The sequence below is a fragment of the Anolis sagrei genome, chromosome 1 (genome assembly GCF_037176765.1).
Source record: "Anolis sagrei isolate rAnoSag1 chromosome 1, rAnoSag1.mat, whole genome shotgun sequence".
Classification (NCBI taxonomy): domain Eukaryota; kingdom Metazoa; phylum Chordata; class Lepidosauria; order Squamata; family Dactyloidae; genus Anolis; species Anolis sagrei.
The window spans coordinates 74,906,710-74,920,643 of record NC_090021.1 but is presented as its reverse complement, the minus strand read 5'-3'; the positions used below and the strand labels follow the sequence as shown (position 1 = coordinate 74,920,643).

The window sequence follows — 13,934 nt, the reverse complement described above, 5'->3', positions numbered from 1 at the left end:
CTGGGAGTAGACATTCCTCTCTTCTTCATGGTAGGCACAGCTCTTCTGTCTGTTCTTTGCCCACCTTTAGCAATGATAAGACTGAAGAGATGAAGCAGAATTTTTTACCAGGTTTACATTCTTCCTTTAAGCAGTGGTTATTGCTGTTGTTGTTGTTCTTGTTGTTGTGTTTATTTATACCACACTTTTTCTCTCCACGAAGGAGAGCCAAAGCAGCTAACCAGCAAAGTTGGAGAGATTGCATCCAGAGTCAAGGGGAGGGAAATAAAGATATAATAGAGATAAAAACAAGGCAGAGATCAAGAAGAGGACATTTGAAATAGATTTATCCAGGTGGTTGGGGGATTCTAGAAGTTCTAGTAAGAGCACACATGCTATTTAAAGTATAAAGTTCTGATCCTGCACAGTAATCTCTTTGGATTCAACATTGCTTCTAGCCACTGATTCTTGAATCTATGGGCTCTAATTTTGAAGTTCCAAACAGGCAGAAAATCCAGGAGTTTCACCGGGCTTCTTCTAGATCAGTGGTTCCAACCTTTTTTGAGCAGGGGCCACTTAACCAGGGATCACTTTGACCAGGTCCCATTTAACCAGGGACCACTGTGGCCAGGGACCACTCTCCAACATTAGTACCAAAGGGGTTACAAATCAGTTTTTGGTCAACTTTAGATTCAGTTTGGTTATTTTGGGTGCTGATTCATAAAATTTGATAGACTACATCAGCTCTAGTTTCTGATACAGAACATATGCCATCCAAAAATTGCCATCTGCTCGCCCACAGAAAACCATATTTAATAATCTAGAGAGTGGGTCTCATGGCCCACCAGTGAGCTGCAGCCCACAGCTTGGGAACCACTGTTATAGATGATTCTACATGACTGGTAGATTATGTTTTCCTTAATAGTGGGACATATTGACATATATAGCAATAGTTTTGCAAGAGAGCAATGTGTTCCTCCTTATAAACTGAGCTTATCTAGATATCTATTCCTCAGTATAGAACCCAAAGAACACAGATACACAGTATCCAAAGAATTATTGTTTAGGGAGAAAATTGGGGGTAAAGAAACAACAAAACATTCACAAAGTTGCAAGGACGTGGGGAATTTCACTCAATTTTGCATACATCTCAGCATCCAGTGACTTGAAAAAAATCAAATGCCAAGAGCAGATGCACAAAGGTGACAGAAACAAATCTATATATGGGAGATTTTCAAAGGCATTTCTAAGGTTAAAATGCTGTACTTTGAATGCTTTCAAATGTGATTTGACATTCCTACGACAATAGGATTTCTTTGAGGGGAAGGTGTGTGACGTGATAAGGAGAACCTAATCATGCAGAAAAGTCCCTTATGGGAATACTCAATGAGGATGGAATCAGGCATGTAGCCGGGGGGGGGGGGGGGGGGTTAACCCCCTCCCCCCCGAAATTCTCATGGTGGTTCACGAAAAGGCCTTACTGGTGCATTACTTAAACTGTTATGTTTATTCATATCATGATCTGATCACCATACTCAATATATCCCATATGCATGGGGGTATTGGGGCAACAATACAAAAGGTTTGCTAGGGTAGACCCTCTTTCACTCAGACTCAGCCCCCCCCCAACCCCCCCTGAAAAAAATTCAGCCCCCCCCCCCGAAACGAAATCCTGGCTACGGGCCTGGATGGAATAAGCATATCTGGATCTACATGTGAGTCATTGTTTTGAACCAACCTCTGTGTTCAATATGGGAAATGTATGGGGTTTCTGCTGTGTACTCCCCCACCCTCACCATGCTCAAATGTTCCTTCATGTGTGGTCAAATTCCTAACATCACAATCATGTATTGTCGAAGGCTTTCATGGCTGGAATCACTAGGTTCTTGTGGGTTTTTTCGGGCTATAGAGCCATGTTCTAGAGGCATTTCTCCTGACGTTTTGCCTGCATCTATGGCAAGCATCCTCAGAGGTAGTGAGGTCTGTTGGAATTAGGACAATGGGTTTATATATCTGTAGAATGGCTGGGGTGGGGCAAGGAGCTCTTCCCTGCTGCAGCTAGGTGTGAATGTTTCATCACAATCATGTCTTAGCCTCCACTGTCACTAGTCCTGTTTGTTTATATCCAGCACTAAAGCCAAGAGCTTACATTTGCTTTGCATTGCTTTGCTTCCCCTTTTGAAGGGAGGTGCAGGGAAGCACAGCTGTCCATAACATGTGTCTGCAAAACTGAGAATAAAGATTTTTTATTTAATAAATATATTATAATTTTATAGGAATGTGATGTTCTGAATCCAAATATGACCGCAGATTTGGTCCACCACAATCCACACTTTGTTTAGATTTTAATATTGCAGTATGTGACTAGACAAAATTAGTATTGAAATTAGTAATTAAATTTCTTGAAGAAATAGTGTGAAAGGATATCCTTATTATGTTATTTGAATTCAACACCCAAAAAACACAGCTACAATATAGGAGAAAAGTTGTTTTTCCTTGACATGCCTGTGAATAGCAGCCAGTATACTGGTTGCAAGAATATTCCTGGATCCGGTACCTGACTCCTGGAAGCTTTGCCCACCATGGCCTTTTCTCCATCAGGGAGAATGCAAGGCAGGGCAGTTTCTAGCCAAAGCATCAGCTGCAAGAATACTTCTGCCACCAACACTGAAGAATGTGGGCAAAGCTCCCCATTAAATTCTCAGAGTCAACTGGAGGAGTCACCAGTCCTACTTTATTTCTGGTTCAAAATATGACATGGGATGAGGTTCCCCAGGAAGGGGATTTTGGATAAAAGAGGACCCACAGTGCTTCCTTAGAAAGGACTGGGTCTTCTTGTAGACTGAATTAGATCCACAGACTGGAAGTTCTACTCTCCTGGGAGACCCAATTTCCTGTTGACATAACTCCACATTTGCTCTTTTTTATGGCATAAGAAATCCAGCACTCCTTCCTTCATCTTCTTCAAGTTGTATGACCACTGCATATTTTTATTCTATATGTCTACATTTCTTTAAAAAGCACTGTATAACTCTTCCCCAGTTCACAGATAATTATGACTAGCTCATCTCCTTAAAAACCCTTTGGGGGATCAGGAGGAAATTTTAATTGTCTTCCTGTCCACTTTTCATCCCAATTCAGTAAGTGCATCAAGTGAATTTGGATTAAATAACTTTATAGTAGCAACAGGAGCTTGACAAATTATGGAGGTTATGCTGCTCATGAAAAGAACAAATAACCATAGAATTTTTTTCCTGGAAACTGGTAGAGATGGATTTCCTAAAGACTTGAGAATGCACAATGTGATGTGTTTCCAACCTATGTGATAATCAGAGTCAGTTTTAGCTGGCTGAGATAAACGTCCAGACAGAAAGGATGCCCAAGACTAGAACAGCAGTTCTTGTCTTACAAAAGAAATTTGGAGAACATGCTCTATATCAGCAGACTGGCTGGAGATGATGCATCCCTAATCACACATTTTCTGTTTCCAGGTGTTTGGTTGTCATGTGCCTTCAGATCATATCTGACAACCCTAAAGTGAACATATCCCTGGATTTTCTTGCCACAATTTGATCAGTCATTATGGTCTTTCTCTGAGGCTGAGACAATGTAACTTTTCAAACTATTCAAACTCGGATCTCCAGAGTTCTAGTCCAACATGCAAACTACTACATTACACTGAATGTGGGGTGCTTATTTAAAGGCTTCTGGATTTTGTTTGAGCCAAATGTCTGAGAAAGTTTGCAGGAGAGTTAAAGCAATAGAAATAAAATAAGGAAACATATGCACATACTCAGAAAATGCCATTGGAGTTCACTTAAAATGATATTCAATACAAATTTACACATTTGCCGAGATAAAACAGCTAATGATGTAAGAAAAACACAAGGCAGTTAGTGATTTTTGCAGTTTTGCATGGAAGCATATGCCTCAACTTCACAATTCACCATACTCATATGTTAACTAACAGTATTCTGGATGACAGTAATTTCTGAAAACTGTGATGATAACAAGTATCAGTTACGAATGATGATTGTAGTGAATGTTTGGTTGAGGCTTGCTCTAAATGTTATTGGTACTTCACTGATCAGTCTTTCTCTGTTATTCTACATGATGTCCAATAGTGCTTATTTTATTATTCTTGTTTCAAGCAGTCTTTCCAGTATTTCTTGTTGGCCATGGGAGTTCTGTGTGCCAAGTTTGGTTCAGTTCCATCATTGGTGGAGTTCAGAATGCTCTTTGATTGTAGGTAAATCCCAGCAACAATATTCTCAAATGACAAAATCAACCCCCCCCCCCCCAACCCCATCAATATTCAAATTTGGGCTTATCGGGTAATAAGCATCATCATCTTCATCTTTATTTGTACGCTGCCACCATCTCCCCAAAGGGACTCAGGGTGGCTCACAGAAACACTCCAAATGCCACATGCAGACAACAATACATAAGTATAAATACAATGGCATAAGTATTATCAACAGTGCCTAAAATCTCATTAATAAAATTTTAGGAAATTGAAAATTATAAATTATAAATTTGGTCCAGTGAATGAAAATACATCCTGCATATCAGATATTTACATTATGATTCATAATGGTTATGAATCAGTTATATTATAGTTATATAGTTATAGTTATATTACAGTTATATAGTGGCAATGAAAATAATGGTTGGGGGACACCACAACATGGGGAACTGTATTAAGGGGTTTCAGCAATAGGAAGGCTGAGAAACACAGATTTAGAGCTTCTTCTGATTCTTAAAATAATCTTCTGCATGTTGAAAATGTACTAAAAGATGCTCATAACAACATCAAAAATGCTTACATAAATGAAATAGTGTTAAAAACTATTTGCCTAACGGTTATAGTGCACAACACCAGACGTATGTCCTATGTGAATAGTTAGTCAAAAGGAGCTACATTGGTCCCCAGAGCAGCCAACACACCAGTACTTCATTGGGGGGGGGGGGGCATTTGATGCAAAATTAAGCACTTTCCAATAAGACTCCATCTAATGGTCTCTAGGTAATTTCAATATCAGAAGGAACATGAACTAGAGCTAGTCAGGGTTCTGTTCTTTCAGGCAAAAATTGACTACAAAGAAAAGTCGAGAATTCAATATTGCAGGATTCTCCACTAAATTGTTCTTGATTAGCTTTTAGTCCAGAATCAAACTAATTTAACCAATCATTTCTGAACTTTGGCAGTATTCAAATCTGTTTTAAATACTACAGCTCTGTTTCTTTAAAAAGAAAAGAGGATCACTCTTCTGAGTTAATTACAATGATGCAGAGAACACTGTATCACTTCTGAATTGAACAGCAATATTTACACTCCACCAGAAGATTATAGTATGTGTTTTAACCTCAACATATTTATATGAGCCACTTGACTATGCAACAATATAGCAACATTTTGTTCAAGCTGGTTAATCATTCTTTTTACCCCCCAGAATCATATGTGTAACAGTTGATACTATGAAGCAGAAAAATGTCATCTCAGGAGCAAACAGGTTTTTCATATATATCTGTTCATAGTTTACCAAGTCTTGACCTGTTCAATGCTGATTGCTAAAGTAAATATATGAATCATTTATGAATCAGTTAAAAATGACCTATAAACCAATTACATGGTTTATAGAAACACAATTCCATTCAATATGGCCAACACTTTGATTTCATTACAGTACACCAGAGTAATCATTGCGAATAATTAGGTGAAAGGGTTTTTGAAAAAATGTGAATAAGCAACTTGTCTTCCAAAACCTTTTGGATCCTACAAATATATTTTCTAGCTCTGAAGCCTAAAGCAATATCGAGAAACAAGAAGGAACGTTGACTGGGCATACACTTCAACTGCATTGCCTACAGAGGATGAGCAAACAGGTAAAGTGTGACAGGACATCCCTTGAGTAGCTGTAGGAAGTAGCAGTCACAACCTACTAATTCTTTCCTACCTGGAAGCATGTTGTTTCACTTGTAAGTGTTGTAAATATGCTCCGTTGTTTTAATTGTTACTGTGGCTTTGTAGAATAATCAGTGATTTTATCAACTTCCTGGTGTTTTAGCTACAATATTGTGATATGGCCTAATGCAGAAGATGGTTCATTAAGGTTGCACCATGAATTATTGCACTGGGTTCCTTTAGTAGAAGCATGGGCAAACTCCCCCCCCCCCCCGGTGTTTTGGACTTCAACTCCCAGCATTCCTAACAGTCTCAGGCCCTTTCTTTTTCCAAGTTTGTGCATGCTTGCTTTAGTACAGCATTTCTCAACCTGGGGGTCAGGACCCCTGGGGGGGGGGGGTTGAAAGGGGGATGTCAGAGGGGTCACCAAAGACCACCAAAAAAAACCCAGTGTATTTTCTGTTGGTCATGTTGGTCATGGGGGTTCTTGTGTGGGAAGTTTGGCCCAATTCTATTGTTGGTGGGGTTCTGAATGCTCTTTGATTGTATGTGAACGATAAATTCCAGCAACTATAACTCCCAAATGTCAAGGTCTATTTTCCACAAACTCCACTGGTGTTCACATTTGGACATATTGAGTATTTGTGCCAAGTTTGGTCCAGATCCATCATCCAGCAACTAAAACTTCCAAATGACAAAATTAAGCGTCTGAGGGGGGGAAAGGAAGGGGCACTTAGGCTGTTAGGAATGGTGGGAGTTGAAGTCCAAAACACCTGAAGGGCCGACGTTTGCCCATGCTTGCTTTAGTGCCTCTTTCCTGTGCCACCTGGGATGCCACCTGTAGAATGAATGCCGCCTGACACCGCTGGCTCCATGCTATGGGATCCTGGGAGTTGTAGTTTGGTGAGGCACCATCCCTTTCTGGCAGAGAAGGCAGACCAATATATTTGCAGGACTACAGCCCGGAGACAGGGCAATTCAAGCGCTAGGAGGGAAGAGGAGAGTCAGGGTGGCTCTTGTCCGCCTCCCCTTCCCTGCTGAAGCGGCCTTGGGCCCAAGGCCCGTCTGGACGCCGCCTTCCGCTCTGCTCCGCATCCGGGCCGGGGCGGGCCTGCTCCCTCCTGCCTGGCTTCCTCCGCCCCTTTCGGGAGTTTTATAACTTGCGGGGTTTCTTCCGCGTCCTGTGACTCCAAGTCAGGTGGTTGCTTCCTCGCCTCTTGCCTTGCCTTCCCCGGTTTGGGTAGGCGAAGCGGACAAAGAAAGTGGACCGAAGTCAGGCAGAGAGAGAGAGAGAGAGAGAGAGAGAGAGAGAGTGGAGCGGGCGGCTGGGTCTCCCTCCTTTGCTCGCCTTCTTCCCAAGTGTCAGGTTCTTGAGAAGTTTGGGAGAGTGAGAAATGGCTGGAGGAGAAAGAGGAGCCGGAGGAGGAGGAGGAGGAGGGGGAGGTGGGAGTAACGGCAGTAGTAGCAGCAGCAGCAGCGTTTCGGGGGCCTCGGAAAGCCGGGAGCATCTCTTCAAGGTGCTGGTGATCGGGGAGCTGGGCGTGGGCAAGACCAGCATCATCAAGCGCTACGTCCACCAGCTCTTCTCGCAGCACTACCGGGCCACCATCGGCGTGGACTTCGCCCTCAAGGTCCTGCCCTGGGACAGCCGGACCCTGGTCAGGCTCCAGCTCTGGGACATCGCCGGTGAGGAGCGGGACCCTTGGCCGGGGGAGGAGGAAGGAGGAAGAGGCGGAGGAAGGGAGCCAGCCCCCAGCAGGGCTCCTCGTCCGGCCCCGGGGTGGATAGATAGAGGGCTCTTCTCCTTGTCTTCCTGGTGGGAAGGGAGAGGAAGGAGGCAGGGCATGCCCATGGTGTGGGTTTGCAGCAAGACCCAAACGCTAAGGAAGTGCCCTGTGGTGTTTGTGTTGCTGCCTGTTCCCTTGTTCAGAAGACTTCACCTCATTTTCTGTCCCTGTGATAATTGGATTTGGAAAAGTGTGGCTTGTTAAGGAAACAAGGATTGGCGAGAAAGCTTCAGTGGAGAGCCCTTTTCCCTATGGTTACTCTTCCAGAAAAGAATTTCCCTTCAAAGGGGCAGATTTCTCTCACTTCTTGTGGTCTCACCCCTGTTCTTAACTCTGAGCCATTTGTAAGTCAGATGTTTGTAACCCAGGGACTGCCTGTACAGGTGAAGCATCCTCTGCACAGTCTTCTGTAAACATTGCTCAACAGGTTTGTGTCAATGTCTAAAACAGCTACCAGGTGACCTTCAAAAACTTTTAAATGATTCCAACATTGAGCTAAAGCAGAGCTTTCCAACCTTTCTTTTTGAGCAGGGACCACCTTGACCAGGGACCACTTTGACCAGGGACCTCTCTCCAACATTAGAATCCTAGAATCCTTGAGTTGGAAGAGACCTCATGGGCCATCCAGTCCAACCCCCTGCCAAGAAGCAGGGAAATTGCATTCAAAGTACCCCCAACCGATTAGTACCAAAAGGGTTATAAATCAGTTTTTGGTCAAGTTAAGATTCGGTTTGAGGTGCTGCTTCAGAAAATTGCATTGGATAGACCACATCAGCTCTAGTTTCTGATACAGAGCATATGGTATGGTCAGCAACAGGGAAGCAGTGGCAGGCAGCGCAAAAGGAGTGGAAATACAATAACTAAAATAAAATTAATAAAGAGGGAGGAGGCTCACAGACCAGATATTTATTCTCATGGCCCACTGGTGATCCGCTGCCCACAGATTAAGAACCAGGGATCCCACTTGCCTATCAAAACCTATAGGTCAGTGGTTTTCATCCTGTGGATCCCCAGATGTTTTGGCTTTCAACTTACCAGTTAGCTGGTAAACTGGCTGGGATTTCTGGGAGTTGTAGGCCAAAAAACCTGGGGACCCACAGGTTTAGAGCCACTGCTAGCCTATCAAAACCTATGCCAGCTTTCCCCAACCACCACCTCTTCTCCCTTGATGATATTTCTCGTGACCCCAGGTATATAGGCATAAAAACCAAATAAGAAACCAGCATTTGCAAGGCTTGCTGAACAAGCTGCTTTTCCTTTTTGTAGAGTACACAAAACATGGATTTTTAAGTAGGCTTTTGGCCTTGAGTAAGCTGAAATGGGCCCATATGAGGTTGACACTTTGGCACTTTAGTTGTGATTTGAAGGCAGCTAGTTTTAACTACAGATGGTCTACATTTTAAACTGTGTTTTTCTTTTTTTATGGGTTAATAGTCATTGTTTGTATAACTTTTATGTGAGATTGTTTTTATACTCTTGTACTGTTGATGTTATATACTACACTTGTAGTACCTTGGGAGATGGTGGCGGGATATAAATAAAGTTTATTATTTATTATTATTACAGCTGAAGCATTTTCTGTTGTGTAAGTGGTTGGTGTTCAGAAACCTTTTGCTGTTGCCACACTTCTCGTGCCCCCATTTTTGAGCCAAATGGGATCCCGTTTGTGACTGGGACCCAGAGTGTAAGAAGCCCTTTTCTATTTCAGCTGGTCTCAAAGGTGCTGCAACATCCTTTTGCAGTGGGAAAAATGGAAATTTCCTTTGAGCAAATAATACAATTTGTGGAAATGACAGTCATGTCCTGTGTTAAATCTTTAGCAATGTATTTGTGCAACGCTCCTTCGCTATGGGGGTGCTCTGAAGCCTAGCTTTTGTGGCATAGGCATTTGTACAATGTTTGTGTGGTTTGTGTTTTCAAGTCAGCTGCCAACTTACAGTGACCCCATGAATTTCATAGAGTTTTCTTAGGCAACGAATACTCAGAGGTAGTTTTGACAGTTTCTTCCCCTACAGTTTCTGGTATTCTTTGTGTCTCCCATCCAAGTACTACCAGAGTGGACCCTACTTAGCTTCCAAAATCATTTGGGATCTCCTGTGTTTAGAGCAGAGTTTCTCAAACTGTGCTCCTCTGGGATTTTTAGACTTTAGCTGCCACAATTCCTAACAGCTGGTAAACCTTCTCTAGTCCAGTGGTTCTCAACCTGTGTGTCCCCAGGTGTTTTGGCCTACAACTCCCTAAAATCCCAGCCAGTTTACCAGCTGTTAGGAATCCTGGGAGTTGAAGGCCAAAACATCTGAGGACCCACAGGTTGAGAACCACTGTTCTAGAGTACTGTGTTTGCATGTACCAGACTGCAGAATGGGTTTTCACACATGATGTATCCCTTTCTATACAGAAGTGACGTTGAGCTAGGGAAAATACAAACATAGAGGCCCTAAGATCCAATGAGCCATGGCATAAATGTGGAAGTTTGGCAAAAGCATTAGATTTGCAAAGCCTTCATTAACTTACACAATGTGCTGGATATTGCTAATTGTACGACTGCATGTATGTGTGTTTTATTGTGTATGTTTTAATCTGGTTTTGATTTGGGGGGGGGGGGGATTTTTTAATCTTGTTTTAAGCTTTGTGTCTTGCTGGTTTTGAGCAATGCCTTTTTTAGTTATTGGAAACGTCTTTGAATCCTGATCTGGGAGAAAGGCAGGATAGAAATAGAGCAATGACAACACATTTCTATTAAAAATTGAACTTTTGTCTTTGAAAAGTTCTTGCTTTCCCAAACAGCTGCATGAAGAGTCTAGTTTCAAAAAGTTAAACTCTTCCTTGTATTTTTGTGAATGCATTTTAGGTCTTGAGTGCACATGTACAGCTGTTAAGGAAAGAAAACATTTTCTGTTGTACCAGAAATTAAACAGGAGGGAATGCTAGTTGATAGATTCTAAGGTTTTGACAAAGGACCGCATCACACAAGAGAATGAATCCAGTTTAAATCTGGTTTCTGCCTCCTGCAGAATTCTGGGGTTTGTAGTTTAGTGAGGCTGTTAAAGGCTTCTCCCTAAACTACAAACCCAAGAATTCTGCAGGAGGCAGAAACCGGATTTAAAGTGGATTCATTCTCTAGTGTGATGAGGGCCATAGAAAGGAACTTTTCCATGTTCTGTATTACACTTTTCCAGATGTTCTGAATGACAATTGAATAGTAGAAAATTCCTTTGTATCTATGTTGTTCCCAAACTCTAAGGATTTTGGAAAACTATTTAAAATAGTGTATTTTTAAAATGTAAGTGATCTTGTACATTCTGCAGTACTCACTAACTTTAATAACAATGGGAGCTTTCTTTAACAGTCTCCCTTTAACTTCTGGCAACTGTTAAGTTGCACAGAGCTTTTAATGTGGCAATTCTTCAGTTGCATCACCACCCTGCAGTGAGCATCCCGTGTAAGTTATGGTTTTTCCTGGAAGAAGTGTCTTCCTTTCATTTAAATGCCTTCTTTGGTTCCTCTTTTCCCTAGTTTGGAGAATGGTCGGCTTCCATTTTGACCTGCTGTTAGGATTATAAACCATTTTATACAGCAGTAAAAGGCAAGAAAGGGTTTTTTTTTTGTCTTCTTTTGCCAAGTTGACAATCTTCCAGTATGGGATCAGCATTCTCTTCTGAACACAGTTATTTTGAGGAACAGCCATTATTTCTTGTAATGAGAGCAAGAGGATTAGGGGCAAAAATGCACATTTAATTCATTCACACTAAGAGTACTGTAGAAGCATTGCTTTCCTCCCTGTAAGTTGGCTGTACAGATACAACATCAAAATCACTTTGGAGCGGAAGAGCTTGGTCAGTGGCCATCCTTGCTGGGAGTTCTGGCCATTGTAGTCCAAAATGTAACTCTTCCAAGCTCTGTTTGTAACATGTTTGAACAAGAGAGCTTCATATACAAAAATGCATCATACTTTAACCTGGGTACAAATGAGCAAGTTGCTCAACAAAACATTTAACATATTACCTGTAAAAGAGAACAGTGATAACTGAGTTGGTAAGCCTGTCCTCCATAATATGAGCATCTATGGGTAGGTTTTGTCATTTAACCATGAAATACTAATTTAGGTTGCCACAACTGTCACCATGTTGCCAATAGAAAATGTTGTATCATCCCCCAGCCCGAGCCCAGAACTGTGTTTCTATTTCAGACTACCGGCTGTCTGTTTGATGGTTGCTTTATATTGTGTTATGTCATTGTTGTTTTATTTTGCTTGTTGACGTTTTTATGAATTTTAATGTGTTATTTTAACTATGTTGATTGGGCTTGTCCCCATGTAAGCTGGCACAAGTCCTTTGGGGAGATGGAGGCAGGATACAAAAGTAGTAGTAGTAGTTGTTGTTGTTGCTGTTGCTGTTGTTGCTGTTATTATTATTATTATTATAGCATTAACATGGTATAGCACAGGCAGGGGCAAACTTTGGCCCTCTAGGTGTTTTGGACTTCAACTCCCACAATTCCTAACAGCTGGTAGGCTTTTAGGAATTGTGGGAGATGAAGTCCAATAACACCTGGAGGGCTGAAGTTTGCTCATGCCTGGTATAGCACTTGTGATTCTGCTACATGTATTTATACAATTCATCTTTAAAACACACACAAAGTGCCACATTTAATTCCTGTGTTACTGCCTAATGCAGAGATGGGATTCCTGAGGTCCTCCAGATAATGTTGGGTGGAAGCTCATTCTTTTACCATTGATTGTGCTGGCTAGGATTTTTGGGGAGTTCAACAGCATCTGGATTGCAACATGCCGGTGATTTGATCAGGGAGGAAGTTTACAAACACAACTCTTCAACAGGGAGTTAGAGTGACAACACACACACACATACACACACATGGCTGGAAGTGAGTGCACCCTCCAAGATGCTGAAGATGGGACAGCCTATATATACCTCTGTCGATGTACTGTTGTCTGTATTGTCAGTGCATAACATCATTGAATGTTTGCCGTATATGTGTTCTGTGATCCACTCGGGGTGAGAAGGGCAGAATATACATACTGTAAATAAATAAGCAAATAATAATATAGGTTTTCACAGTAAACCTGCTTTTTGTGCCCATTCCGCTCCTTCTTCCTAGCTAGTTGAAATAATTTAACAAAATTAGTATGGGGGAAAATGTGCAAGAGAACTGGAGAAAACCAGATTGTCAGTATGGGGTTGCAGCAATGGGTTTATAGTAAACAATGAGGTAAACAAGGTTGAACTGGAAAACAGTAGGGTTCTACTCTACCCTATGGTGCTGGAGTCCTGCACCTGTCCCTGCAATATGCAAGGTGCAACAGAAACTGCTTCCAGATTCCTAACTGAACACGCACAAACAGCAAAAGAGAATCAAAGGGAGAGCAGGCACGGTTCCCAGGAAGTTTTATTAAACCAGACATTAAAATCATTTGAAAAGTGGAGTTTGGTGAAAGAAAAAGTCACTGGATGCATTTTGGAAGAAACCTCCAAGTGCTCTTTTGAAGGTTCAAACTGTTTCTTTTCTTTCTTTTCTTTTCTTATTTTGCTTATGCAAGGCTTCCCTGACCTGGTTGATTCATTTCCCAAGTAGTGTTATTTTCAATCAAAAGTTTGTGGAAACATGTTGAACTTCTGTTTTGGATGGCGCAGGAACTTTTGTGTGGTTTTTACTTGTGGCACCAACGTTTCTGTCACAGAAGCAATGCTTAGGAGCACATCTACTTCATTAACTGAGGTCTACCCGTGCTATAGATGTCTGTGTCCTGTTTTGTCAAGAAAATTTAAATCCATACAGTGTAATAGAATAAACACTGCATGACAGAGTTGTAGACAATGTAAGAAATGTTGAAATGCTTTAGGAGAAGTTCATCCAAAGTTTTAAAGTCACATAAAAAGAAACAGTAATACGTTTGCCTGCTCATGAAAATAATTGTAATTCCTCTATTCACATCCACCAATTTGTCCTTCCTGTGTGCCATACAAAAGCCCATTGTATACTGGCATTACCTGTAAGTTCATCTAGGTTACTTGTGGGTTTATGAACTCAGAATGTAAGGATTAAAAGTGCCTGGTTGAGGTTGATGGAAAGACTGCTGCAATAGTAGCCAAAGGAATGATGAAATGTGTCTGGCCAGAATCGAACTTCTGCTGAAATCTGTTAGAAACAAGTGGCCCTGCATCCAAATTTTGAAATGTTCTTTTTCAGTGGGGCATTCAGTGTAACAGGAGTATCTATTGCCACCACTTTCTTAAAAAAAATTG

At 41.6% G+C, this 13,934-nt stretch overlaps 1 protein-coding gene across 1 annotated transcript in view; it reads left to right on the top strand.

Moving 5' to 3' along the window:
• The first annotated feature begins 6,953 nt into the window (after positions 1–6,953).
• RAB32 (RAB32, member RAS oncogene family) overlaps positions 6,954–13,934 on the top strand; it is a 36,015-nt gene continuing 29,034 nt past the window's right edge. Inside the window, exon 1 of the mRNA XM_060753517.2 lies at positions 6,954–7,570. Within this exon, the coding sequence (XP_060609500.2) occupies positions 7,279–7,570 (292 nt within the window). The 5' untranslated portion in view covers positions 6,954–7,278. The remainder of the gene's footprint in view (positions 7,571–13,934) is intronic.